This window comes from Leopardus geoffroyi, chromosome C2, assembly GCF_018350155.1.
Source record: "Leopardus geoffroyi isolate Oge1 chromosome C2, O.geoffroyi_Oge1_pat1.0, whole genome shotgun sequence".
In the NCBI taxonomy this organism is placed as follows: Eukaryota; Metazoa; Chordata; class Mammalia; order Carnivora; family Felidae; genus Leopardus; species Leopardus geoffroyi.
The window spans coordinates 11,660,672-11,688,016 of NC_059333.1; the positions used below are offsets into that span (position 1 = coordinate 11,660,672).

Below are 27,345 nucleotides of genomic sequence, written 5' to 3' on the forward strand. Positions count from 1 at the left end.
TTGCAGGTCGCAGCTAAGTGGAGAAGGAAGTCCACGAGTTCCTACGCTTCTCTTCAGCTGACTTTTGCCAGCACGAACACAGGAAACGGAACACAGCTGCTTCAGTCTAGCAATGCAGGTCTGCAGGATAGGGATGATGCAAGGACCACTGGGCCAGGACACAGCTGAAATGCCACGCTCTGAGTTCCCAGGTGCGTACAGAAGGTCACAAAACTAAGAGGAAAGGAACTTGAGATAAAGAGAAGAAGGACCCCAGGAACTACAGTTTCTGGATGCAAGTATTGTAATCAGAGCATGTGAAATAAATCACGCTATAGCATTTTAAAAATATGAGCAACATATTTTTCAAGGTATCATAAGCTCTTGCCACCTACTGTAATCAGTCTCTTAGAACAAGAAATCTCAAAAATAGGCCCATCCCGTTCTGAAACAGGTCAAGTTGCTATCTTTCCTGAAGTCTAATAAAAAAAATTTTTAAAGCAGATGGGTGAAGAAAGGATACCCCTTTCTAGCTCCAACTTTTCCATTATATATTTTTCCAGTAGTTCCAGATGAGCATAAGTTAAAAAGCCTCCAAATATGAGCCCACAGAGAATGCCAACACACCTTAGGCACTGAAAAACTCAGAAAATCTGCAATTACAGAAGTAGCCAAGGGGCACCTGAGTGACTCAGTTGGTTAAGCATCCAACTCTTGATTCAGACTCAAGTCATGATCTCATGGTTAGTGAGATTAGTCAAGTTAGTTAGTTAGCGTCGGGTTCTGGGCTGACAGCACAGAGCCTGCTTGGGATTCTCATTCCCTCTCTCTCTCTCTCTCTCAAGAAAAATAAACAAACTTTAAAAAAAGGGGGGGGGGCTGTCATTTAAGAAAAAAAGGGGTTACCACCAGTCCCCTTCCATATGATCATCATTTATGATGAGAGTGTTGGGCATGTGTTTTCCTGCCCAACACTCTTCTTCTCCCAGTTGATCCCATTTTCCCTCCTTCGGTTAATTCCAGGAGTTTAGGTACCAGTCTCAACAACTGATGGACCCAAAAGCCCAGGACAGCCAATGAGAGCTCCACATTCACTTGGCCATGAGGACTGCTTCGGGCATGTGATCAAGCCAGGCCAATCAGAACCTTTGGACTTGACAGGTGTGTGAGTCAATAGATTTTCTTTTTTTCTTTTTTTTTTTTTTCCAACGTTTATTTTATTTTTGGGACAGAGAGAGACAGAGCATGAACGGGGGAGGGGCAGAGAGAGAGGGAGACACAGAATCGGAAACAGGCTCCAGGTTCTGAGCCATCAGCCCAGAGCCTGATGCTGGGCTCGAACTCACGGACCGCGAGATCGTGACCTGGCTGAAGTCGGACGCTTAACCGACTGCGCCACCCAGGCGCCCCAAATTTTCTTTTTTTCTTAAGACAGTTTGTGCTTCTTCCACGTGCAAATAAAAAAGATCAGCAAATACAGTTATAAATAAGGAAAACTGTAGCAATGGATTTTGTCTTCCTTCTCTACTACAACCCTTTTCTTCCCTTTCTGTCACTTTTCTTTTTTCCCTTCCCACCCAACTTCTTAGAACAGTGAACTACTTAAACTTGGCACTGAGTTTTTATGACATCACCATGAGACAGAAAGCTAATCTATGATAAGCCTACTTCCAGGTAAATCAAGCTGTGATTCATTTTCTTGGTATTTAGATATTAAAGTCAAGAGTCTTGTTTCAGTGGTTTGACCAGAACACACCTGAACAGGTATCAAACTCAGCCCCTACATGAACACACAACAATACTTTCCATTGTGAATACCTCTAGTATCATTTTTTGCATGTGGCCAAAATGCTATTTGTATGTGAAGGGAAATAACACCACTGAAATTCCAGGACATTTGGAAGTACATTCCAAATCTCTTCCTTCCTGTTGTCCCTCTGCTAAAGATCTGAACTGGTTTTTCTTGTGTGCTTTTTTAATTTTTTTTTAAATGTTTATTTATTTTGAGGGAGAGAGAGACACAGTGTGATCAAGGGAGGGGCAGAGGGAGAGGGAGACACAGAACCTGAACTGGGCTCCAGTCTCTGAGCTATCAGCACAGAGCCCGACGCAGGGCTCAAACTCACAAACTGAGAGATTATACTTAACCGACTGAGCCACCCAGGTGCCCCTGAACTGGTTTTAAAAGAGGTGTGAAGTGGCGTCCACATTTGCAAAATGACCTTTCCAATAAAATCATGATTACCTGAATTAAATTGTGTACTTCTGTGTTTCCTGCAATTCTTAATTTCCCATGTTACTGTTACATGGTTAAAAAATAATGAAAAATTCACAACTTTCTCAGAAGAAACGTAAGAGACAAGGTAGTATTATAAAATGAATACAGTGCTGAGAAAGAGAAGGATCCTTGATGACATGAACAGTAACCCACCTAATCTGGCTTAGGCGTCTGCAAAAGGAGAAAGAAGGGGGGATATTGAGAGTACAGGAGTATTTCACAGAACTCAGAAACAGGAATGCAGCCAGCCCCAGAAAGCAATGAAGAAAAGGTTCAAAGCTATCAGACTCAGCCATTCTCCCTCCCCAGAGGGAGCCACCATTCTCCCTCCCCAGACAACAGAACATAACTGCCTTGGACTCCCAAGTGTTTTAACCTTGTGGCCATGAGCATGTGAAGCTCAAACGCCTCTCTTTTGGGGCCATTTGCAAATTTCCAAGAAAGGAACACTGGTTGGGCTCGCCTGGGTCAGGTTCCCAGACCTCATTCAATCCTCTCTACCATCTGTGGGGACGAAGAAGTTGGTAGGAAGCGGATGTTTGGTTAAAGGACAGATAAGGGATTCGTGTTGGGTCAGACACTACAGAAACTCCCACCACAGAGTCCCAGTACTTAGTTTTTTCATCACCAAAATAAGGTGCATTTTAGACTTTTGCTAGGAGTCTAGAGTTTAAAAGAGCTTGAGAGAATTAAATTGAATTTAAGAGATTAGAACTTGGGGACTTCACCTCAGTAATACAAGCTAAAAATAAATTACACATTCTAGAAGTAAAAATTGTCTTTATAAATATCGGTCTATGTGAAAAACCCAAGAGAAATGAAAAATTTAAGACCTGTAAGATCTTAAAGAGCTGAGATTCTGTCTTGGGTCAAGGCTGGACATCTAGAGCAATGCCGGGACACAGGGCACATGGCCCATGTTCACCGAACAAACTCAGAACTTTCCAACTACTGTACTTTCAAATGGGTCACAGGTGTGCTCAGGTTCGGGGGATAATGCCTGCCATTAGGCCCAATTAGCAGGACTAATGTGGTACTAACTGTATATGATGTTATGTTGATAAATGTTGAGAAATATGGAATAAATGACCAAAACACCCCTGGAGCACAGAGTTCTAGCAAGATGGCTGGTTATCAAGGAAATCTGTAGAAGGGCCAATATGCATTCAATAAATGTTCACACTCACTCGTAGTAGTAGGAAAATGCAAGTTAAATAAAACTTAGATTTTTAAAAAATGGTTTTACCCAATCGTGGTGAGGGAACACAAAATAGGTCCACACTGCCAGGGGAACACACTGGAGGGTAGTAGCAGCAAGCTGCTGAGGCCTGGAATATATTCCAATATATTAAGTGAAAAACGGGCTACACAACTGTATGTACGGAGATTATAAACTTGTAAGGCGACAATGACTGAAGTCAGCCCTTAGTAGGTCTGCTTTGCTTGAACCCCAGTGTGTTTATAGAAATTGTGGCCCACATAAAAATTGGGAGATTTCATATTAAAGCCGTACTTCTGGATTTCCAGCCTCTCTTGAAGAACTAGAAGGTATAGTAACAGCAACATGCATCCTCCCAGGGTCACGAATGAGTAGTCTGACAGACCCTGGGCTACCCCATCCCTGGACCCTCTTCAGTGCCCTGATCCCTAACACGCTGTCATGCCTCCCAGACTGAGAAGCTCACACACCGAACTTCCTGAGAAATCTGAGCAGGTTGACCCCTCACAGCGTATGAACAGTCATCGCTGGATAGTGAGAAAAGGTCCACTTTTGTTTTTGTTTTTCTTTTTCTTTCCAAAAGTTTTCGTCAATACACATGTATTGCTTTTGGAATGAAGAAAAAAAAAAAACAAACGTTATTTTTTAAAATACCGAATCACAACTGCAATATTACTTCATCTAATGAGACCAAAACAACTAAAGATAACAGATAATGACTGTGGTTTAAAACTAATTGAACTAAGGAAGTAATGTAAGGTTACAATTACTGCAGTATTTCCCTCCCTTTGATACTAATTAAAACACCAGCTTGGACAGACAATAGCAGAGGTTTACAAATGAGACCTTCCTCAAAGCCAAGAGCTATAGACACTCAAGCCGTAAAACACCTATTTTAAGGATTCAGTTCCCTATATTTGAAGTTTCTTTCAGCAAAAAATGTAAACAGAAAATCTCTACCAGAAATCTGTATTTAGGGGTGCCTGGGTGGCTCAGTTGGTTGAGTGTCTGACTTCAGCTCAGGTCATGGTCATGCAGTTCATGAGTTTGAGCCCTGCATCAGGCTCTGTGCTGACAGCTCTGAGCTTGGAGCCTGCTTCAGATTCAGCGTCTCCCTCTGTCTCTGCCCCTCCCCTGCTTGCGCATGCGCTTGCGCTCTTGTGTGTGTGCGCCCGCGAGCGCTCTCTCTCTCAGAAATAAACGTTAAAAAAAGAAATCTGTATTTATAATACCAATTAACTTAATGCTTAAAACGTTAAATTATTCCTGATCTTTACTTTACATTGTTTTATTTGATTTGATCAATGATGGCAGCAGTTTAAGGAGAACGCTAAAAAGTTTATGCAAATCACCATGCTTCTCACCCTATCCAGAGTATCTTCACCCTAAAGAAAAACCACAAGGCTAGGTAGAATGTCAACATTCACAGATGATGGAAGGTAGAGTCAATTCAACATTTCTCTTGCTCTCCTGCAAGGCATTCCCCACATGACATCCAGAGTGATCCTTTTAATTTTTTTTTAACATTTATTTATTTCCAAGAGACAGAGAGAGACAGAGCATGAGTGGGGGAGGGGCAGAGAGAGAGAGAGAGAGAGAGAGAGAAACAGAATCCGAAGCAGGCTCCAGGCTCTGAGCTGTCAGCACACAGCCCAACGCGGGGCTCGAACCCACGAACTGTGAGATGATGACCTGAGCCGAAGTCGTATGCCCAACCGACTGAGCCATCCAAGTGCCCCCAGAGTGATCCTTTTAAAAGCAAAGCATGGGACTCCCCTGCTTAAAACTTACATTAGTTTCCTACTTCCACTGATTGAATAAAATCCAAACCAGCCGTCCCCTTTCTTCCTCACCTGTCTCTCCTGTGCTCACCGCACTTGGGTGACTCTGGCCTCCAGACAATCAGGTCCTCAAACACTAATCTATTCAGCATGCTGACAACCAACTGCTGAGTACTCATGCACTGTTCTAGGTCCTGGGGATAAAGCAGAGAACAACACAGACAAAACTCCCTGCCCTCCTGAAGCTTACATCCTAGTAACCTCTCTAACATGTTCTACTCCTCCTCAATTTCTGTAATCATTTAAAGAATTTTAAGACAATTATAATGACTATATTTGAAGGTATGTGAAAATACTACCTACTATAAGTTTATTATCATTTTCTGACTTTAATAGTGATTATCATAAGCAAAGGAGACAGGAGAAAAAAAAGAGGGGGATCTTTACTCACAGAAACTTGATATACCAGGAATGGCACTGATTTGTCAATTTTTGAAAGTTTGTCTCATACTAGCTCTACGGCTTTTATATGTCAGTGACCAAAATATAATATCTCAATTGTGCCCGAATACAGCAGTGGGGTCTAAACAATTCCAGAAACTGAAAGATTACTTGTTTTCAAAATCTATTATCTTAAGTTTGCAGCAGAAATTGATTTTTATAAAACACCGAATCCACAACGAACAGACTTTTATCATAGATAATGCACAGGAACGGTGTTGTGTGTTTATACAACTGGCTTATGATACAAAACAGGGCCCTTGTCAGAACAATGTAACTGCTCGGGAAATTTGCCTGGGAGAAAAGTAATGAGCCCTCCACACACACACACACACACACACACAGAAAAAACAAGGGGATCCACTGGCATCTTGTTTCCCATGCTTTTATCACAAGAGCCAGGGTCCTCCTGAAATAGGTTGGTTGGAGCATGGCACTAAAAGCCAGGTGGCTGCATTCACTTCCATGAGCTGTATCCATGTCTTGCAAATCCATGCCACTGCTCACCAGGACACTTGCAGACCAAGGATGACCAAAACCATCACAGACAGAGAAACAAGGCAAAATACGCATTAAAGCAAGAGGATCAAAAGCACTGCCCTCCTGTATGAAGGACAGGGCGTTTAATTTTAACCACCAAGGATTAAAAAAAAAAAAACAAAAACAAAAACAAAACTGACCAACTGCTATGATCTTGTTATTTTCACAGTCCTATTCAGCTGAATCCCAAACTCCATCACATCCCTCAGTACACACTCCTCGTAGAGTGAAATGTACCTGAGCACCGTTCCCACACAACCTTGGTGGAACCCCACACTACACAATAGTGAGAATGGGTGTCAGTGACCAACTTAACACTGAGCCCGTGGCAGTCCTACCTCAGCACAGGCAAACTCAGGCCAAGAGACCTAAAGCCAGAGCGATTTCACCAATGCTCTCTCTGGGCCAATAAGCTAGTAAGATAAGCTGCCAATTATTAATTCTACTAGGAAAAGGTCAAAAGAGCACTGATGAATTTAAATAGTTTAACCTGTTTCAAATTCACCTTGTTAGAAGGCTACAAACCTTAGCAACAAAATGTTAATGATATTCTACCATCATGTTTATTAGGGTTTTTTGTTTTGTTTTGTTTTGTTTTTTTAACGATCTCCCAATGGATCCGTGACATCCCTCCACAGTGAGGCCTTCACATTCCTGAAGTGAACTTCCAACAGGCTGCTTCAAATCTCCAAACTGGCCAACATCGAAATGTTTGGACAGACGCTCTGCTGTCTCCCTGATCGTACACCTGGATGCAATCATGTTTCCAAGGCAAGGCCACATTACAAGTGAACTGCTTTTTCAAATTTCACTAGTCTCCTCTGTGATTCTATTCCAGCTTTCCACGCAGGGGCACTTTAGGAAAACCACTACAGAGGAAAGGCTAACAAGCTGCTGAGAGGTGAATGTTAGACAGTAGACGAGGCTTGTTGGTGAGCTAATTTATACTACTGACTTCTCAATCTTGAGAGGGATTCCAATTTGTACCCCCCCTGATCCATAAACTAATACATATCAGGGAATCTCTAGGTTATTCCAGAATAGAAATCAGGAATGTAAAAAATACCCCAAGGCCTAGAAATCACGTCCAGGGAACAGGCAATCCAGCACTGTGGCTGAGAGTTTGGGCTCTGGCATCAACACATCTGGGCAGCCACTTACTGGCTCTTTAAGTTCCTTAACTACTGGTACCTTAGTTTCCAAGGCGTATTCATCTAAAAAAGGGCAGTTTTGTAAAGACTGAGTGAGTTAGATTTGCAAAGATTGAGTGAGTGTTTATAAAATGATGCAAAAGGACTTGCTAAATGTTAACTATCACTATCATGGGTGTATGAATTTTCAGACTTTCCAGATCCCACTCCTGAACAGGTTACATTAACATTCCATTCTTCTTCCTAAAAATAATAATAATTCACTACGTTTGTTATTGGTTAAGTCACTCTACAAAAAAGGAAGTAGGAAAGAACACAAGACTCTCATCCCCCACTACAAGAATGTAAACTGCTGGGGTACCTGGGTGGCTCAGTCGTTTAAACATCAGACTCTTGATTTTGGCTCAGGTCATGACCTCACAGTTCGTGAGACTGAGCCCCACGTCCAGCTATGTGCTGACAGTGTAGAGCCCACTTGGGATTCTCTTTCTCTCTGTCTGCCCCTACCCCTGCTTCAGCTCTTTCTCAAAATACATAAATATTAAAAAAAAAAAAAAAAAGAATGTAAATTGCTACAACTTTCCTAAATGGCAATATGTATCAATAAAACCTTACAAACCAGCATGTACTATACTTTGATCCTGCAACTTCGCTTCTAGAAACTTATCCAAAGGGAAAAAAATGTCTCAAGAGTATACAGAGATGTATGTAGGAGTACAATAACTATAAAGTTATTGATAACCAGGGGGGGGGGGGGGGGGGAAACAAACTGATGTCTAATAAAAATTAACTGGTTAAATTATCACATATAAAATGGGATCTTATTCAGTTATTAAACTGTTATAACTGTCAATATTGACACAGAAAGATTCATGGTAAGGTGTTATGTTAAGCAAAAATCAAAACAAAAAAACAAACTAAAAAAACCAAGTTACAAAATAATCATATGTTTAGCAAGATCCTATATTTGTTACCAAAAACTGTATATAAAAAGCCACATGCACACAAAGAGAGGGTTTGGAGGGATACTTACTAAGTTAGTGGACTTATGAGTATTTTATAGTTTTCTTTTTACTTCTCTGTATTTCAATTTTTTCTACCATAAAGATGCGATTTTTTTTAATCTTTATTTATTTTTGAGAGAGAGACAGAGCAAGCAGGGGAGGAACAGAGAGACAAGGAGACATAGAATCTGAAGCAGGCTTCAGGCTCTGAGCTCTCAGCACACAGCCAGAAGAGGGACTCAAACTCAGGTCATGAGAGATCATGACCTGAGCCAAAGTTGGATGCTTAACTGACTGAGCCATCCAGGTACCCCGATGCAATTCTTTAAAATACAAGGGCTATTAATGGATTAGCAGTTTGGTTCTGAAATGTACAATTAAGCTAAAAGTGATGACAAGGTTTATCTTTATTTAGAATATATATATATATATATTTACATAATATGTGATGGGTTATTAGACACTTTTTTAAAAATTATAATGTTTATTTATTTTTTGAAAGAGACAGAGACAGAGTGTGAGAGGGGAAGAGGCAGAAAGAGAGGGAGACACAGAATCTGAAGCAGGCTCCAGGCTCTGAGCTGTCAGCACACAGCCTGACGCAGGGCTCGAACTCACAAGCTGTGAGATCATGACCTGAGCTGAAGCCGGATGCTTAACCAACTGAATCACCCAGGCGCCCCTATTAAACACTTTTAATGGTTATTTTTCCAACTTAAAAATTATACATATTTAGTACCAAGAAATTAGCAAGAAACTTCTTTTTCAAGCAATGGATTTCTACTTACTACCATCAAGTGCAGTAGCACAAAAATTAAATGGATTAGCTTTTGAGTTTTATATAATTTTATATATTCCAATTCTTCTCATTATCCTAATTACCATTTATTAAGTGAACATATCTCAAGAACTTATGAAAGCACTTTGAAGTATTTAAAGTCAACCTACTATTATTATTCCCATTCAACTGAAAACACTGTAGCATTGAAAAGTTAAGGGATTAGAATAAAGTCGTAGACTACATACAGTCAAACCCAATTTTCTATAGAAATTTTACTCCTAGGGGCACGTACGTGGCTTAGTCGGTTGAGAGTCTGACTTTGGCTATTCGTGGGTTCGAGCCCCGCATAGGGCTCTGTGCTGACAGCCTGGAGCCTGGAGCCTGCTTTGGATTCTGTGTCTCCCTCTCTCTCTGCCCCTCCCCCACTCACCCTGCCTCTTTCTCTCTCAAAAATAAACATTAAAAAAATTAAAAAGAATTTTGGGGCACCTGGGTCGCTCAGTCGGTTAAGCATCCGACTTTGGCTCAGGTCATGATCTCGCGGTTTGTGAGTTCAAGCCCCGCATCGGGCTGTATGTGGACAGATCAGAGCCTGGAGCCTGCTTCAGATTCTGTGTCTCCCTCTCTCTGACCCTCCCCCGTTCATGCTCTGTCTCTCTCTGTCTCAAAAATATATAAACATTAAAAAAAATTTTTTTTTAATTAAAAAGAATTTAAAAAGAAATTTTACTCCTATTCAGCACCCTCAACTACATAATAGAAGCTGTTATTTATGGGGTCCTACAATGGATTCTGAAAGAAAGGAGTGAAGGTCATATCTTATTAGGATGAAAATGAAATTGGAAAACATACCAATTTTCTGTGTTTTTTGTAAACCAGTTTTCACAGCATTATGTTGGGCTGATAGCGTGTCAAATGGTATTTTGAGATACTGATAACATAGTAATTTACCACCACACTGTGACTTAAATTTACATTTTGAGTCTCTAAGCAGATATTTTGATAGGAGCCTTCTTTCTAGCTTAACCACCTGGAGCGTTCTCTGCTTGGGAAAGGTTCTCTACTTCCAGTGCCAACCAAACTTACAGAAATGACTGGGCATAGTAAATGAGGCTCCTAATTTATAAAATGGTCAGTGACCACTGACCACTAAGTAATAAGACCAATTTTACAAAGAAAGATTTTATTTTTTAATGTTTATTTGTTTACTAGGGAAAGAGAGCGCGCGCACTAGTGGGGGAGGGACAGAGAGAGAGGGAGACACAGAATCTGAAACAGGCTCTAAGCTCTGAACTGTAAGCACAGAGCCCTCGAACTCATGAACCGTGAGTCCATGACCTGAGCCAAAGTCCAACGTTTAACTGACCGTTTAACTGACCCAGGCGCCCCTTCCAGGCACTATTCTAATGGAGATAACAATGATGACCAAGCCTCTGCTCTTCTGAAAGGTATATTATACACAGGTGCATTACGTATCTGAAGGTCGTAGTCCGTTTTTATTTGCAGCCAAAGATATAAAACTTCCTCTTTTAGGGGTTGCTGGGTGGCTCAGCAGGTTAAATCAGACTCTTGATTTCAGCTCGAGTCATTATCTCAAGCCCCTGAATGGAGCACTGCACTGACAGCACGGAGCTTGTTTGGGATTCTCTTTCTCCCTCTCTCTGTCCCTCCTCCACATGCTCCTTTTCACGCGTTCTCTCTCTCAAACTAAATAAACATTAAAAAAAAAAAAAAAAAAACTTATGCTGTTACTTAAAAAAATTTGCTATCCACTTCAGGACATAGCCTTAGGAGGTGAGGTGCTCATCAAGAGGGAAACATAATGCCAGCTGTTCTCCAACTTTACTATTGCAGGAGAAATTCCTGGAGAACTTGTTCAAAAAACTGATTCCAGGGCCTCACTCCAGGAGTCTGATTCTGAGGTGAGATAACAGAAAAACCTGCATTTTTAACAAGAACCTCACTTAATGCTGATCTATGCGATCTGAGATCCGGACTCTGAGAAACCCACCAGTAGTAAGTGGAGCCATTCAGAAGAGAATAGCTGTAATGGCAGTGGGATTTGAACTAACATAAACCCAACCCTCGTGTAACTAATTCTGTATAATTCACAAATCTAGCAAATTAAAAAGATGAGAAGAATGGAGGAATTTACCAACATCTCCTCAACGTCTTATGGCAGATTTGAATTTGCCTCAATCTAGGCATTTGGTGAAAAGAAGAACTTGAATTCTACCAATAGAATCAAGAATTAGGAAAAAAGAAATTTCTAGTCAAGTGCAAAAAAAAAAAAAATGCTAAGAGGGACAAACATTTCAGGAAACTAACTTGCTACCACTCATTTTATGCCCTATTTCACAATGCTTAGTATCTGAACAATCCACAGGGTTCCAAAGTACATCAAAAATTTGTTCATTTCCTCTCTTACTCAGGCAGAATAATAATAATAGAGTTTTGTGAAGGTGCCCCGTGTCTCAGCAATTTCAACAGATACATTCTTAGATAAAGAAATACCTTTTTAAAAAAGTTCTATCAGAAATGCTCCTTACTGGAGCTACTTAAAGTAGTTTTAAATAGTTTTAATGCAATCACTAGATTAGTGTGCCTCATTTCCAATTTAGATTACTTGAAAATTCCTGGGTTCTTTACCAACCTCCTACAGAAAGAATTCTCTTCAACGTTACAAATACGTACATTTTTGGTTATAAGCAAACACTTATCAGTGCAACATAAATATTTCAAGTAAACTAGAAAAAAAAAATGTTTAAACAAAAACAGCATTTTGGTCTCCGAGATAGACAGGTAGAAATCCTAACCTTAAAGGGATTGGGGGGTGATTAAGCCTCTGCACCTTAAGTAATCTAAAAATAAAGGTATCCAGGACAAATACATTCCTCCCATTTTAGAGGTTAAGAGTAGCACTTCACAAACCAGCTGGCCTGCTGGGTCCTGGCCCCAGTTCCTAACCTCAGATCCTGTCCACTACATAATCCATGAGATCTCTGAGCCCGTTCTTCATCCATTCAAAGGGATTAGTAACACTGCCTCTCCGTTAACGGAATTGAGATTTTCCAGACGCATTTGTTCGTACAGTGTTTTTATTATCTATTCTTTTTATTGTACTTGCTTTTATTACTTGCACGTTTGACCACGGACACAACAAGAGTAGGATGCCAGGAGATAAGCACAAAGAAACGCATCTGCCGGAGTGCGCATATATTTAAAATTCCAGGCTGGTGCTGCCTTCAGAATATCACGGATGATGACAAAGTTCTAAAGGAAACTTTCATATTAAGAGGCTATCAAAAATCTCCGTAGCCTCCCACCCAACAGAAAAAGACGCTAATGTATTTCTTCAAAAGCAAAGCCTTCTTTGGTATGAATCACAACAAAAGATGCCCATAGGAAATGTTATCTGCGAAGTTGTTTTCCAATCCAAAGGCAAACAGAAGTAAAGGAAGGTGCAAGCCATTCCTCGCTGGTTTCCTTTTCCTGGGAATTCTGATTACATTTCCTCGTTCAAGCAAGAAGAGACCGCAATTGTGCCTCGGGTCCACACCATAAAACCGCGTCTGTGCGTAAAGAAGGGAAGGAGAGGCGGCAGACACCGGGGACGCGCTACCACCAAAAGGAGAGCCGCTTTCTGTTAAATACCATCAGTCAGCCGAGGCAGGACGACTTAGGGCCAAACGGCATTGACCGCCCTTCACTGACAGGGATTTCGCAGGCACACGACACAGAAAAAGAGATGAGCCGGGGACTCGAGGCCCGAGGGAGAGGCGGGCGGCGCGATGCCGCTCCCCGCGAGCTCCGGATCCCCGGGAGGCTGGCGGGGAGGCGAGGCTTGGCCGGCCCGCCACGCTCAGGCGGCGGAGGGCAGCGAGGTCAGCCCTGGAAGGGCCGACCGCTCCACGCCCCCTGGGGAGGGAGGGGACCCCGTTCGGCCGGCCGGGACTGCGGATGCTCATTCAACCCGAAGCCCGTCCAGCGGCCGCCACCCCCTTGGCCCGCCGCGGCGTCCCGGCCTCCCGACGCGGGCCAGCCGGCCGCCCCGCCGCCGCCCCCGGGAGGCTTGGGAAGGACGAGGCGCAGGGGCGGCGGGTGCCGCGCCTCCCGGGCGCGCGGCAAAGGCTGAAGGGCGGCCCGAGGGACGCGCGCCGGCCCGAGGGACGGGCGCCCCGGGCGGCCATCGCGCCGACCCCTGCGCAGACCCCCGCCCCCGCTGCCTCCTAGTCCAGCCAGCTCCTCACCTCATCTCCAGGCGGGTCCGCGCTGCCGCCCCAGGGACAAATCAGTGCAGCTCACTTGCGGCGGAGAGGGACGCAGGAGCCTCAGCCCAACACACCATCCCCGCCCGCCTGCCCGCCTCTCCGTGCGTCCCGGAGCCCGCTAGGGATTCTCCCTCGCGAGCCGCCGTACTACGGAGCAACCAAGCTGCGCTCCCTCCCCTCTCCTCCGCTCTTCTCTACCTCCTTCTCTCCCTCCCTTGCTCCCTCGCTCCCACGTATCTCCTCATCTCCCTCCGTTGCCTCTCCCGCCCCCTTCCACCCCTCCATCTCCGCCCACAGATGGGTGGGAACGAACAGTCGGCCAATCGGAAGAAGGGGTCCGCACCTCCTTACCGCCCCCTACCGCTACCCCCGCCCACCGCGAGAACGGGAACGGCCGGCGGTTAAAAAAAAAAAAAAAAAAAATGGAAGAAGACGGAATGACAGCCAAATAAACCAATCATCAAGCGCAAAGGAGGCGGGGAATAGGACTCCCTCTTCTCCCTGCCCTCTTCCCAGAAGGTGTAACCAGAGGCTTCTGGTCTGGGATTTCCCTGACCGGAGTTATGGAGGTTTTGTTCCAAGGTTTTGTTGCATCTCTCCGTTGTCGTGCGAGGCAATAGTTAGGATGCAGTCAACTAAATTAGTTACAAAAGATTTTAAAGGAGAGAACAAGGAGGCGAAAAAGAGGCGGGCCACACTCCAAGGAAGGTGGTAGGGCAAATGGTTGGAATGAGGAAGGGTGTGGTCTTTAACATAAATTTGCATAAAACGGAACCTATCCGGGAGACTACAATTTAGTCCATGTATTTCGCCCCTGGTGTGACGCTTCTCCTTCAAGCAGAGCATTCTGGGAGGTGTAGTTCCGAGTTCGGTTGCTATAGCGTTCTCCACAGCCTACGGTTCACGACTGACGAGCGACCTGCCCAATGGGAGCAGCGCCTGGGCCAGCAGGGGCGGGCTCTCTGCAAAAGGACTCCAAGGTGGCGGGCGGTGGCGGTGGCGGTGGCGAAGTTGCAGGCGGTTGGGGCGGCTCGGAGGCAGGTGAGCCCCCGGATCCGGTTTCTGTGTCTTGGGAAGCGGGGCTTTGGGCCTTAGACGCCTTGCGGAACTGTGCAACCCTGGGCTGAATGGTGGTTCGCGTTGCACCCCAACCCTAGACCCCCTCGGGCCCAGGCCTAGCTTAGCTGAGGCGGCTGAGGGGCGGGAAAGACTTGACGCGATTTCCTGGTCTTTACAGGTTTTGATTGTAGGTTTTATCTCAGTTTGCATCTCCCTCTACCTTTATGGAAGCAAAAGTGTGGCAGTTCCCTTCCACTGAATTCCCAGATTGAATTTTTGCCCTCTGCTTTCTTTTTGTTCCTATAATTTGAGTTTTCCTTTCGCCCATACAGTTTCTCTGCCACCACTTTTTCCTCCTTCAGTTTCCTTTTTCGATGAGCAATTACCTAAAGCAAGGATATTCGCATTCATGTGATTATACGGCCAGATATGCCCTCTTAAGATAAACAGCGAAAAACTCTGGAGCGACGTGTAAGAATCACCTCAGTACCATGTTGACGCGCAGATGCTGACTCTATAGGTCTGGGCAGGGCCTGGGAGTCTGCATTTCTAACAAGCTCCCCCGGGTGCTGCTAGTCCACGTCGCGAGTAGCGAGGCTATGCATCAGCTCGGCCTGATACAAATATAATGCGAGACACTTAATTTTGACTCTTTTGGTAGCCACATTAAGAAACATGAACAGAAACGCGTGTGATTAATTTTAACAATATTTTTCAGTTAAGTCCAAAATTTATCATTTCAACACCTAATCAAATACTTTAAACGTGAAATATTATAAATTATTTTATTTAAAGTATGCTCTACCCCGAATGCGGGCTTGAACTCACAACCGCCCAGAGTCCCATGCTGTACTGACTGAGCCAGCCAGGTGCCCCAATTCTTTTTTTTTTTTTTTTTTTTTTAATATGGTCTTTGAAATCCAATGTGTATTTTACACTGACAAGGCATCTTAGTTCTGACTAGACATAGTTCAGATTTTCCTTAGCCACCTGTGACTAGTGACTGCTGTTACTGGAGAGCGCAAGTCTAGATGGTGTATGGTTGGTTGCCCACTGCAGAAATTAGAAAGTGTCATGGGGCGCCTAGATGGCTCAGTCGGTTAAGCGTCCAACTTCGGCTCAGGCCATGGGCCATAATCTCACCGTTCATGAGTCCCAGCCCTGGGTCCAGCTCTGTGCTGACAGCTCAGTCAGAGCCTGGAGCCTGCTTCGGAGTCTGTGTCTCCCTCTCTTTCTCTCTGCCCCTCTTCTACTCATGCGCTCTCTCTCTCTCTCTCTCAAAAGTAAACATTAAAAAAAGAATTTTTTTTTAAATCTGTTAAAGATCAAAGGGTTGCATGTGCCCAAACCCTCTGCTGCTCTGTGAGATGGGCCTCAGAACAACTTTAGAGCTTCTCTGCCCAATATGCAGAAATAGTAAAAATAGCCAACACTTTTTGCAGGGTTATTTTGTGCCAGGTGTTGTATTGAGTTCTTTGTGTGTATTTAATCCTTACAGCAACCCTTGGAGGTAATTACTATTATCTCTATTTTGTAGGTAACGGAATCTAAGGCCCAGAAGGTTAAAATATTAGCCTGAAGTCATACAGCTAGTAAGTAGGAGAACCAGGATTCAAATTCAGGTCAGTTTTGACTTATAAATCCTGTCGGCCCTTGCAGTATATAATTTTTATTTTCCAGTTTATGGCAGATGAAGTGTTCAGATTTCAAACAGAGAGGGTTCCCTCATACAAGTTCAATTTGTCCATCAGTTGCAGTGAAATATTTTGGTAGTTTTATGACTCCATTTTTTTTTAAGTAAGCTCTAGCTCAACATGGGGCTTGAACTTAGGACCCCAAGATCAAGAGTTGCATGCTCTACCGACTGGGCCGACTGGGCCATCTCCTATATTATAAATAGTAATAAAAGATATAACTTCCCCCAATAGTATATCCGGGCAGTAATGGCTCTTGATTCATTTGTGTGCCTCTCTGAAGAAAGAGGGTGGGAAAGCTTAGAAATTATTAGAATGTTTCACTGTGGAATCACCGTGTTTGTTGGTTTTGTTTGTGGTTAAGTCTTTTTGTTGTTTTTATTATTCTTAAAAATGAATGTATTCTTGCTCCTGTGACTTTCACATTGAATATTTCAAAGACAACATTATGATTTTTCTAGGCCCACCAAACAGTACTACGCTGAACTAAGGAGATTTATGATTATAAAAGCAAAAATACACATACTAAAATATGATCTTTTGCTAAATATTTATTTCTATTTTTATATGTTGTAAGAAATATACATCTTGTGAATTATTTTCTCTTTATGTTGGATTTATTAGTACGTATTTAGTCAAAATTACAGTTATTTTGCTTCTGAAGCAAGAAATGGTTTCTTAAAGATCCTATGGTGGATTGGAAAATTAAAGAAGCATTTACAAACAGCAGTAATGTTAGTTAAAAGGAAGATTGTTTAAATCAATTGGAGAAGGGAGAGTGTGGTAGAGGTTTAGAAAAGATCCATCCATCAATCGCTTATCTCCCTCAGTACCCACCACCTGCATTGTCCCAGTGTCACATGATTGAGCTAGCATAAAGGGGAAAAGGTCATTCATCACATCACACCATTGCCACAATCAGAAGAGGCTGTCGCTTTAATATGGTCATCATATTCCCCATTGTCTTCAACTGATGCTTGAATCTTGTTTGTGAAGCCACTGTAAATGTGTATCCAGCCTCTGTATAAATCCTTCCAGTGATAGGAACCATGCAACTTCATGAATTTTCCTGTTTTAAATTAGATATCTAAAATGTGAAAGTAGAAAGTTCTTATAACACATGTTATTAACTTGAAAAACTTCTCAGGGTTTAGCCAGGTGGGAGTCCTATGACAGTCCCTTGTGTTCCCCTCTGGTCAGTTGTATGCAGCTAGTGCAGTTGTGTGCAGCAAAACACCTGTGTGCTAATTGTTTCTGCAGTGTCCTTAGGTTATACAGATTCCCAGAGCCTGTTGTCCAAATGCAGAGAAGTCCTCTAATTATTACAACCACCCGTTTACCTCCTTCTTTAAAAACCAGAGCTGGTTTTATCTAGTTAGGACTACCATTCTGCACAACCTGAAAAGTAATGACATTTGAACAAAACCTCCAACTAGTTACTTTGATTATGCTGACCATATATATTTTTTAATTTTTTAATGTTTATTTTTGAGAGAGAGACAGAGACAGAGTATAAGTGGGTGAGGGCAGAGAGAGAACACAGAGGACACAGAATCCAAAGCATGGTTCCAGGCTCCGAGCTGTCAGCACAGAGCCTGATGCAGAGCTTGAACCCAAGAACTGTGAGATCATGACCTGACCCAAAGTTGGGTGTTTAACCGACTGAACCATTCAGGCGCCCCTGATGATGCTAACCATATTTATTAACCAAATATTTGGGCATGTGGTCTGACATATTTCTTTATCTTGTATGTGGATATGTATGCAAATTCCCACAGAAGAGTAAGAACATTGTTAAAACTTATTTTTTTTTGAAGAAGGCATTTTTCTGGAGTCACTCTTTTTTTTTTTTTAATGTTTATTTTTGAGAGAGAGAGAGAAAGCGTGAGCGAGGGAGGGGCAGAGAGCGAGGGGGACAGGGGATCTGAAGCAGGCTCTGTGCTGACAGCAGACAACCCAATGCACGGCTCGAACTCAAAAACTGTGAGATCAAGACCTGAGCTGAAGTTGGACACTTCACCGACTGAGCCACCCAGGCGCCCCTGTTAAAACTTAATATTAAGTCACCTCTTCAATATAACTAAAGAGTTACCCATTACAATCGAGCCAGCTAGTATGATAATGCTGTGTACCAGTCCTGGCATGATGATAAATATATGGGGCCATATTTTAGAGTAGACTTCACGTTTTTTCTTTAGTTTAGCTGCTTGACAGTCAGTATATCCTTGATATTCTTAAAAAGCAGGTGGGTTAGAAATATTATAACTGAATCCTGACCCCAAGTGGCCTCAATGTTGCAAAGTTGGTGTTAGAGACTAATAGAAATTTGAGCACATATGAGTTTGGACTTTCAGGAATTACATTTTCCATAGAGTAACAGATGGATTGGATGAGGGAAGAAATGAAGCCACTGGGCAGTGGCCCAGGGCATTGAGATGTTAGCACATCCCTTGTGGTAACACCCAACAAAACCAAAAGTAAACAGGTGAGCCGGGACATCATAAAGGAAAAGGAAACCTTATGGTCAATAACTTAATACAGAGGAAGGAATTATGATAGAGTCCAAAATATCCTTGATGACTTAAGATTGGTACCACAAAATCTTGTTTTGGGGAAAGCTTTGGTTTTATGCCTGTTGAATTTGAAGTAGATCTGAAACTCTCAGAACACTGGGTTTGAAAGTGTAGAGGTTTTATTTACAGTTATTTACAATTATTAAAGATGAGCTCCTTGAGGGTTTAGTGTTGCAGAAGAGCAAATGGAGTTCATGTTGCTGTTATAAGTAAGATGAAATCATTTGAAATTTCTTCCCATTGATTTTTTAGAAATCCCTTTAAAGATCAGTATTTTTCTTTTAATTTGTTTTAATGTTTATTTATTTATGCCAGAGAGAGAGAGCACATGAGTGAGTGAGGGGTGGGGGTGGTCGGGAGGGAGACAAAATCTGAAGCAGGCTCCAGGCTCTGAGCTCAAACTCAGAAACCGTGAGATCATGACCTGAGCTGAGGTCGGACGCTTAACCAACTGCACCACCCAGGCACCCCAAGATCAGTATTTCTTAATTGCTTTTTTTGAAGTGTTATATTCAAGTGTTTCTTCTTTGCACCAAAAATTATTTAAAATAGGTATCTTTTTTCAAGATTTTATTTTTAAGTAATCTCTACACCCAGCATGGGACTCAAACTCACAGTCTTGAGATCAAGACTTAATCTTGATCTCTGACTTAATTTTTGTTTCTCCAGATTTTTTAATAGGTTTATTGCGCGACCATTATAAAAATTTAAAGTATTAAAAACATAATTCTCAGTTTGTGGACTTATGCCAAATATGTTTAAAATTTGACATACCTTGGGGCACCTAGGTCCAATTGGTTAAACGTCCTGGTTTCCACTTGAGTCATGATCTCACAGCTCATGGGTTTGAGCCCTGCTGCGAGCTCTATGCTGACAGTGCAGAGCCTGCTTCGGATTCTCTCTCTCTCTCTCTCTCTCTCTCTCTCTCTCTGCCCTTCCCCCGACTCGCGCTCTTTCAAAATAAATAAATAAGCTTATAAAAATAAAATCTGACGTACCTGGAAAAATATAAAATCTTTATGCTTCTTATAGGGCATATTAGCCTATGTTTTTAAACAGATTTACTTTCATTTAAGAGTATTCTGTAGCACTTTTTCACAAAGTTTACTGTAGAACATATTTTGAAGTTATATGACACTCATTGTTGGAAATGGCATGATAAGTATTCTTTATTTTATATTTTTATTTTATAAAATACCAATTTTATTTTCTGTGTGCACATATCTTTACATTCAGTAAACATTTAATAGTGGACTAAGTGTTGCATTTAGTCTAGACCAGTGCCTAAGAAACTATACCACCCATTATACCATTTTCTTAGTTGAAGAACTCAGTATTCCTTCTTGTGGTCTGCAAAACAAATAAATAGCATTTCCTCAATTTTCTTCTGACCAGTTTTCTAAAAATGCTTTTTTTCCTTCACTTTGTAACTTTGAGGGTCTTTTTGTTCCCATGTGGTTTTTTATTGGACCAACTAAGTCTGGAAGAACCAATTAGGATGATCTGATCAAAAATATTGGCATCATTATATATATATATATATATATATATATATATATACATATATATATATATATATATATACATATATATATATATATATATATATAATATTTGCTTTTGCTTTAGGGGAAACTAGGAATACAAGCAAGTAGTTATCTCCCAGGGTCTTTGAAGTTGGGGTGCATGCAGTGTGAGGTCCATGTGACTGCTGACCTGGGAAACATGTCCTGTTTTAAGATGCAGTGGGCAGGGGCGCTGGCTGGCTCAGCTGGAGGAGCATGCGACTCTTGATCTCCAGGTTATGAGTTCAAGCCCCACTTTAGGTGTAGAGGTTACTAAAAACAGTAAATAAACTTAAAAACAAAAAAGTTACCATGGACAAGGGAAACAGTGGCTTCCAAAATTACAACAGGAGATGCTTTGAAATCAAAGTGTTGTTATGTAATTGTTCCGCTCCTCAAAAGGGAAATACTAGTAGCTCCCAACTGAGTAGAAGCAGTGATTTCTCTCTTTATTTAATAATAATAGATATTGATTCTCCCAAGCTATCGCTGGGAAAACCTACTAGTTAGTAAGCAAATAAAGCAAGGTTTTGTTTGTCAGTACGTAACAAAATCTGGAAGCATAGAACAGATGGGGTAGATTAAATGTTACTGGGAGTGATTTCAGAGAAGGAGTAGGACTTGAGTTTCATTCAGTTCTCAGAATCTGTAGAGTAAGTTCAGCACAGTCTCCGAGAACAAGCAATGCCTGGAAGCGCTGAGACAAGGGTGACCAGATGGGGTGGAGTCACTGACTAGCTCAGAAAGAGAGTGTGTGTTAGAGAAATGGGGGAGTAAAGTAGATTAGGGACAGTGAGTATGCATTTTAGGCAGCCTTGAAAGCTAGGCAGAAAAGGTTTCTTTAACATTGTACATACACACACCTGCAACCAAAGGGTTAGAACTGAATTAACATCAGACCTCGCTCAGCCTATTTTTTCTATACTTTATTGATACATGCTACATATATAGTTTTTTTTTTTTTGAAGTTTATTTATTTATTTTGTGTGTGTGTGTGAGAGAGAGAGAGAGAGAGAGAGCGAGCAGCGGCAAGAGAGCATGCGAGCCTGGGAGGGAGACAGAAGTTTCTAAGCAGACTCCGTGTTGTCAGCAGAGAGCCTCACTCAGGGCTGAATCCCAGGAACCGTAAAATCATGACCTGAGCCGAAATGAGGACTTGTCACTTAACCAACTGAGCTACCCAGGTGCCCCGCTACATACACAGTTTCTATGTCTTGAATGTGTATTCATGTCTGTTAGCTCCAGCATTTGATTATCACATTCTAAAAAACAGCAACCATTGCCAAACTACTCAGTAAAGACCCTTTCTATGGATCCATTAGATCCACTAAGACTCAACATACAGGGTTGGCTTCATGGTTTGGGACCTATGCAGTTACACTGGACTTTACTGTCAGAAGGAACCTGTGCTTGGTTTAATTCTCTGCTATCACTGTCTTGAAATTTTAATAATTTCTAGAGAAGGTTCCTCGCTCTTTCATTTTGCAATGAGCCCTGCAAATTATACAGCCAAGTTCTAACAAGTACTTAATAATTATCAGTCAGTCCTGAACTAAAGGATATAGGATTCTAGTTTTAAGTGACATATCTAAGGTTAGCAGCTCAATAGAAAAACCATTAACTGTAATGGTCAAGAGAAATGACTTTGGAGTGGGTAGTATCTGGTCTGGCCCAGCCCTGGCCCAGCTGGTGCTATGACACCCTAGGTATGTACCTTCACTTCTGGAAGACTCCTTTTTCTCATCCATAAATTAAATGCAATAATAGTACTTTCACCAGAAAGTATGTTCAAGAATGTTCTTAACAGGATAGTTTGTTAAAGGCCCAAACTGGAAACAATCAAATGTCTGTCTGGAGTGGAATGGAGAAATAGTAATTTATTCATACAATAGAATATAGTATAACAAGGATGATGAATGAACTACAACTATAGGAAACGACATGGATGATGCTCACAAACATAATATTGAGAGAAAAACCAGACATGAAGGAGTATGATTTCACTTCTAGAGAGTCAAAAACAGACAAAAGTAATCTGTGCTATTGAAACTTGGGATGTTGAGTATCCTTAGGGGAAGGTGGTGACTAGAAGGGGAACAAGGGAGCTTCTGGACTTCTAGTAATGTTATGTTTTCTTGCTGTGACATGGCCATATTCACTTTGTAAAATTCAGTAAGCTCTTCATTTAGGATCTGTGAACTTTGCTGTGTATATTTTATACTTCTACAAAATTTACACTAAGAAATAGTCTTGGGGCACTTGCATGGCTCAGTCAGTTGTGCGTCTGACTCTTGATTTTGGCTCTGATCATAATCCCAGGGTCACCGGATTGAGCCCTGTGTCAGGCTCCACCCTGAGCATGGAGCCTGCTTAGGATTCTCTCTCTCCTTCCCTCAGTCCCTCTCCCTCGCTCATAAGCACTCTCTCTCTGTAAAGTAAAGTAAAATAAAATAAAATAAAATAAAATAAAATAAAATAAAATAAAATAAAATAAAGAAATAGTCTTGCCATACAATTACAGTTGGCCCCTGAACAAGACTGGGGTTAGGGGAACCAACCCTCCGAGCAGCTGAAAATCCACGTGTAAGTTTTGACTCCCAAAAACTTAACTACTAATAGCCTACTGTTGACTGAAAGCCTTACTGATAACAGTCAACTTATATTTTGTATGTTATATATATATTATATTCTGTATTCTTATAATAAAGTAAGCTACAGAAAAGAAAATGCTATTAAAGTCATAAAGAAGAGAAAAAACATTTACAGGACTATATTGTAAAAAAAAAATACACATGTAAGTGGACCTGTGCAGTTAACTCATTTGAGAGTCAACTATGTTATGAAAATTAACCAGTTGTGGAATCCTTAGAGATGCTTCCATAAGTTCACAGAATATAGGTTTAAAACTTCCATTAAGTGGTTTATAAACTGATACAGAAGAATCAGGGATACGGTTTTAATAAGTGTCTTCACTTCACTTTTTGCTTTTTAATGGTCTTTTTTTTTAAGACTTTGACAGCCCTTTAAATACCACCTTTGGTAATTAAAATAGAGCTCTGTGGCCCTTGTAAAAAAATTTTTTAACTGCGTCTAATAATTTTTACTGAATAGCAAAGTAAAATCAAGCACCTCACCTTTGTGTGAAAGGTTGAACTACATTCTTAGTAAGACATGTACCCGGAGATTGTTACATATTCTCTTATTTAATCACTTTCAGGAATTATTATCTAAATTGTTTGTTTGAAAACTACATTTATCCTTTGCCAGCATTATTTTTCTTTTTTTTTAATGTTTATTTGTTTATTTATTTTGAGAGGGAGAGAGAAAGAAAGAGGCAGAGAGAGAATCCCCAGCAGGCTGCGCTATCAGCACAGAGCCCAACACGGAGCTTGATCTCACAAACCATGAGATTGTGACCTGAGCTGACATCAAGAGTTGGATGCTTTAACCAACTGAGCCACCCTGGCACTCCAGCCAGCATTATTTTTCAATTTTTGCTTTCATTTGGTCTGGGAGATACTTCATTTCATATTTATGTATAAATATATATGGTTGTTTTTTTTTTTTAGGGGACTATGAAAGGCTTATATTTTCAAAAGAGTTCTACAAATGAAGAAATAACATTTGTATTTCAAGAAAGGGTAAGAAAAATGGTTTGATTATTTCCTATATGTAATAGAATCAGTTTTAAATGACCTGTTATTTTAAGTGGAACTAAGTGAGATAAAATTACTTTAATGAAATTTACAAAGTGCTTTAGTCTTAGGTGAAAATGATGGTCCATATTATGGTATAAATATATTTTTTTAAAGAGTTGCAAAGGAGTTTTTAGTTCCTCAGGGTGGTGGTATAACATATAATTAGGAAAACAGAGTAATCTTGATAGTCTTATATGTTGCAGAATTAACCCAGCATATTCAGAATCCCACAGTAAAGTGAGTATTCAGATTGTAGCCATATTTCAGAAAATATTTCTCTCATGTTGTAAAATGAAACGGGGGGGAAAGCATTGTTTTCCACACTAATTTCTGGGGTTTGCAAATTTAATTCGCTAAACTTTAAATTGTCTCTCATTTTTTACCAAGAACAGGTAGTAGAATTTTCATGTGTTGGTGATTGAAAGGTTTGTGGCAAGCCAGAATCATTCCACTGTCAACTTAGGGCCCAAAACTAAGTGCTATATTTATTTCATGGTAGTAATAAGAATTTCTAGATCATGAACACAATCCAGTTTTTCTGTTATCTTTCATTAACTCCAAAATTAAAGTTAAGTCAGGAGTCTAAATCTCAAACAGCTGGGTTTCTGCCATTGAGTCAGGATGAAGCTCTCAGAGGTTTGATTGGCTCTTGGGAAGAATCATGTACAGGTTCATATAGTCATTAGTAAAATCCACATATTCATTGATATTATTGAATATCTTCATAATATCACCAAATACTATCAAATCTGAAACTTACAAAGAGACACTCCCAGAGTATCATGTCCATGTCAGATAAAACACTGATCTCTTTGATAGGTTATAGGAGGGGCTACACAAGTAGATATTCCTACCCAGCTTTTGATCTAATTTGGGGGAATATCAGGAGTTGAGGGAAGTATTTTAATTATTGGTGCCAGGATATGGTTATTTGGCAGAAGTGATAATATATTTAATAAATAATATAATAGGTGGATGATATTAAGTGCCTGAGTGTGAACGATTCTTTGCCGTTAAAGGTATATCTAGCTGTGGAATAGGGGGGTAATTAAATGCCTTTAAGTTTGTGCCTTGACCCCAAAATCCCATGTGGTATGTGAAATGTCCAAGACAGATATAAATAAGGTAAGTTAAATAAGATACACAAGTGACACTAAACAACTTCATTTATAGCATTAAGAAAATTCCAAAATCAGTGAAGGCTATATGTCATGTGTATAAGGATATCCCTGTACATGCAAAGATTTGATGCTTTGAGATTATTTAGATTCAAAAAAAGTATGGTATTTGCTCTACTTTGTTACCCTAAAAATTTACTGCCTACACATTTACCCATGTTGGTATCCATTCATTTTCAAAATAACTACCCTACAGCTTTTTAAACATTTTATCCCCAAATTCCCTTTCTACTTTTTGCATTCTATATTATTCGATAATTGCTTATGGCTTTTTCAATTAAATTAGCTATAAGATTTGGAGTGGGGTGTGTTTAGTTTTGTTCAATTATGTATGGCAGTTTTCACAACATAAAGGCATGTTCTCAAAAGAATATTATCATTTGGTTCTAGGAAAATCTTCCTGTTACAGAGGATAACTATGTGAAACTTCAGGTTAAAGCTTGTGCTCTGAGCCAGATAAATACAAAGGTACGATGCTTTTATTTTGACCAAAAGTCAAATGAGAGTGTCCTGGTATATTTAGTGTACAAATAAATCATGATAACTGACTTCTGAGTGCCAAGAAATTAACATCCTTAGAACACTAAAACAGGGAAGATATATAATGTGAATTTGTGTGTTTTTATATTATTATCTAACTATATTATTATTATATTATATTATTATTATATTAGTATCTAACTATATTATCTAATTATATTATTCTATATTATTATCTAATAACTATATTATTATCCTACATTTTATATTATTATATGAAATATTTTATAAACTACATTGTGGAAGGCTGAGAATTTATAATTACTATAGCCTATTAATCAAGGAAGAAATTATTTTTATAAATATACTAAAAATAAAACTAGGAATCTCATCGGTGATTTATTAACTATTCTGTAGATATTTCTAGTTAATGTCTTTAGATAGAGTTCACATTCTTCTTGTCATTTTTCTTTGTCTTTCCCTCTTGCTCATACATACATATCCCACCCTCATACCACCCCACAGTAGTCTTCCATTATTGACACGAAGTACTTGAAAAGTCTTCAAATAGTAAATAAAGTGTGGTTAAATGTGCCATGATAAAGCAGGTCCATTTACTCAGTTTTGTAAAGATTAATACTGTAGTTTTATTGGACCCTTAACTAACTGGATTATAATGCCATCATAATCTCTAGAAATCTAAAAGTTTTCTGCGATTAAGTCACATTTAGGAAAATTACAGAGCAAAGTCATAGGTTTCCATTGGGCAACATGAGCATGACTTGAGAAGTGAATTAGTAAGATGCCTTGAAATCCTTTCACCAGAAGTGCTGGTACGCCTTCCAAGGTGTGCTTTTTATTTTTTTTTTAAGTTTATATATTTATTTTGAGAGCGAGAGAGAGAGAGTGCAGGTAGGGAAGGAGCAGAGAGAGAGAGTCCCAAGCAGGCTCTGTACTGTCAGCACAGCCTGACACAGGGCTCAAACCCTCAAACTGTGAGATCATGACCTGAGCCAAGATCAAGAGTTGGACTCTTAACTAACTGAGCCACCCAGGTACCCCTCAAGGTGTTCTTTTTAAAACTATGAAAAATTCATTGAAATCCCAGTCTAGGAAAATTATCTAGCAGAAAGAAATGGTCCATTAGAGTAAAATCAGTTTAATGAAATATTGTCCAACTATTAACCTTTATGGAATGGTTATGGAAACTGTGGTAATGCAAGAAAATACTTGTGGCGAGTAAAGGACACAGGAGGTAGTTGTTACGTCCATAATGAAGATGTAACATGGCCACATGAAATGTCCACACAAAAGAAATACTGTAGAACATCCAGTATTCCCAGGAGAATGTCATAGGAAAATCTTAGGAAAAGCATAAAGTTGCACATTGAACAAAAGACTTTTCTGGCAATTAGGTATATACCAGAAATCCAAAAAATTTTTAAATAAAGGAAGGGTGCCTGGGTGGCTCAGTCAATTCTTGATCTCAGCTCAGGTCTTTATCTCAGGGTCATGAGTTCAAGTGCCGCAATGGACTCCACGCAAAGCATGAAGCCTACTTTAAAAAAATAAAAACAAAGAAATATGCAAGAG

General features: G+C 40.5%; 2 protein-coding genes and 1 long non-coding RNA gene across 14 annotated transcripts in view; 2 read left to right on the plus strand and 1 right to left on the minus strand.

Moving 5' to 3' along the window:
- The window catches only part of ITSN1 (intersectin 1), a 221,636-nt gene extending 207,842 nt beyond the window's left edge, over positions 1 to 13,794 (minus strand). For all 11 annotated transcript variants that reach the window (XM_045501474.1, XM_045501472.1, XM_045501473.1 and 8 more), the window contains exon 1: positions 13,485 to 13,794. The gene's annotated coding sequence lies outside the window, so the exon portion shown is untranslated. The remainder of the gene's footprint in view (positions 1 to 13,484) is intronic.
- Positions 848 to 7,109, plus strand: LOC123610627. The gene is made up of 2 exons (XR_006718230.1): positions 848 to 1,140; positions 6,937 to 7,109. It is a non-coding gene; the product is annotated as an uncharacterized LOC123610627 (long non-coding RNA).
- A 629-nt stretch (positions 13,795 to 14,423) lies between the features above and the next one.
- CRYZL1 (crystallin zeta like 1) overlaps positions 14,424 to 27,345 on the plus strand; it is a 34,589-nt gene continuing 21,667 nt past the window's right edge. For both annotated transcript variants that reach the window (XM_045501496.1, XM_045501498.1), the window contains exons 1-4: positions 14,424 to 14,546; positions 16,102 to 16,186; positions 23,966 to 24,037; positions 25,663 to 25,740. In XM_045501496.1, coding sequence (XP_045357452.1) covers positions 23,972 to 24,037; positions 25,663 to 25,740 — 144 coding nt within the window. In that variant the 5' untranslated portion in view covers positions 14,424 to 14,546; positions 16,102 to 16,186; positions 23,966 to 23,971. The remainder of the gene's footprint in view (positions 14,547 to 16,101; positions 16,187 to 23,965; positions 24,038 to 25,662; positions 25,741 to 27,345) is intronic.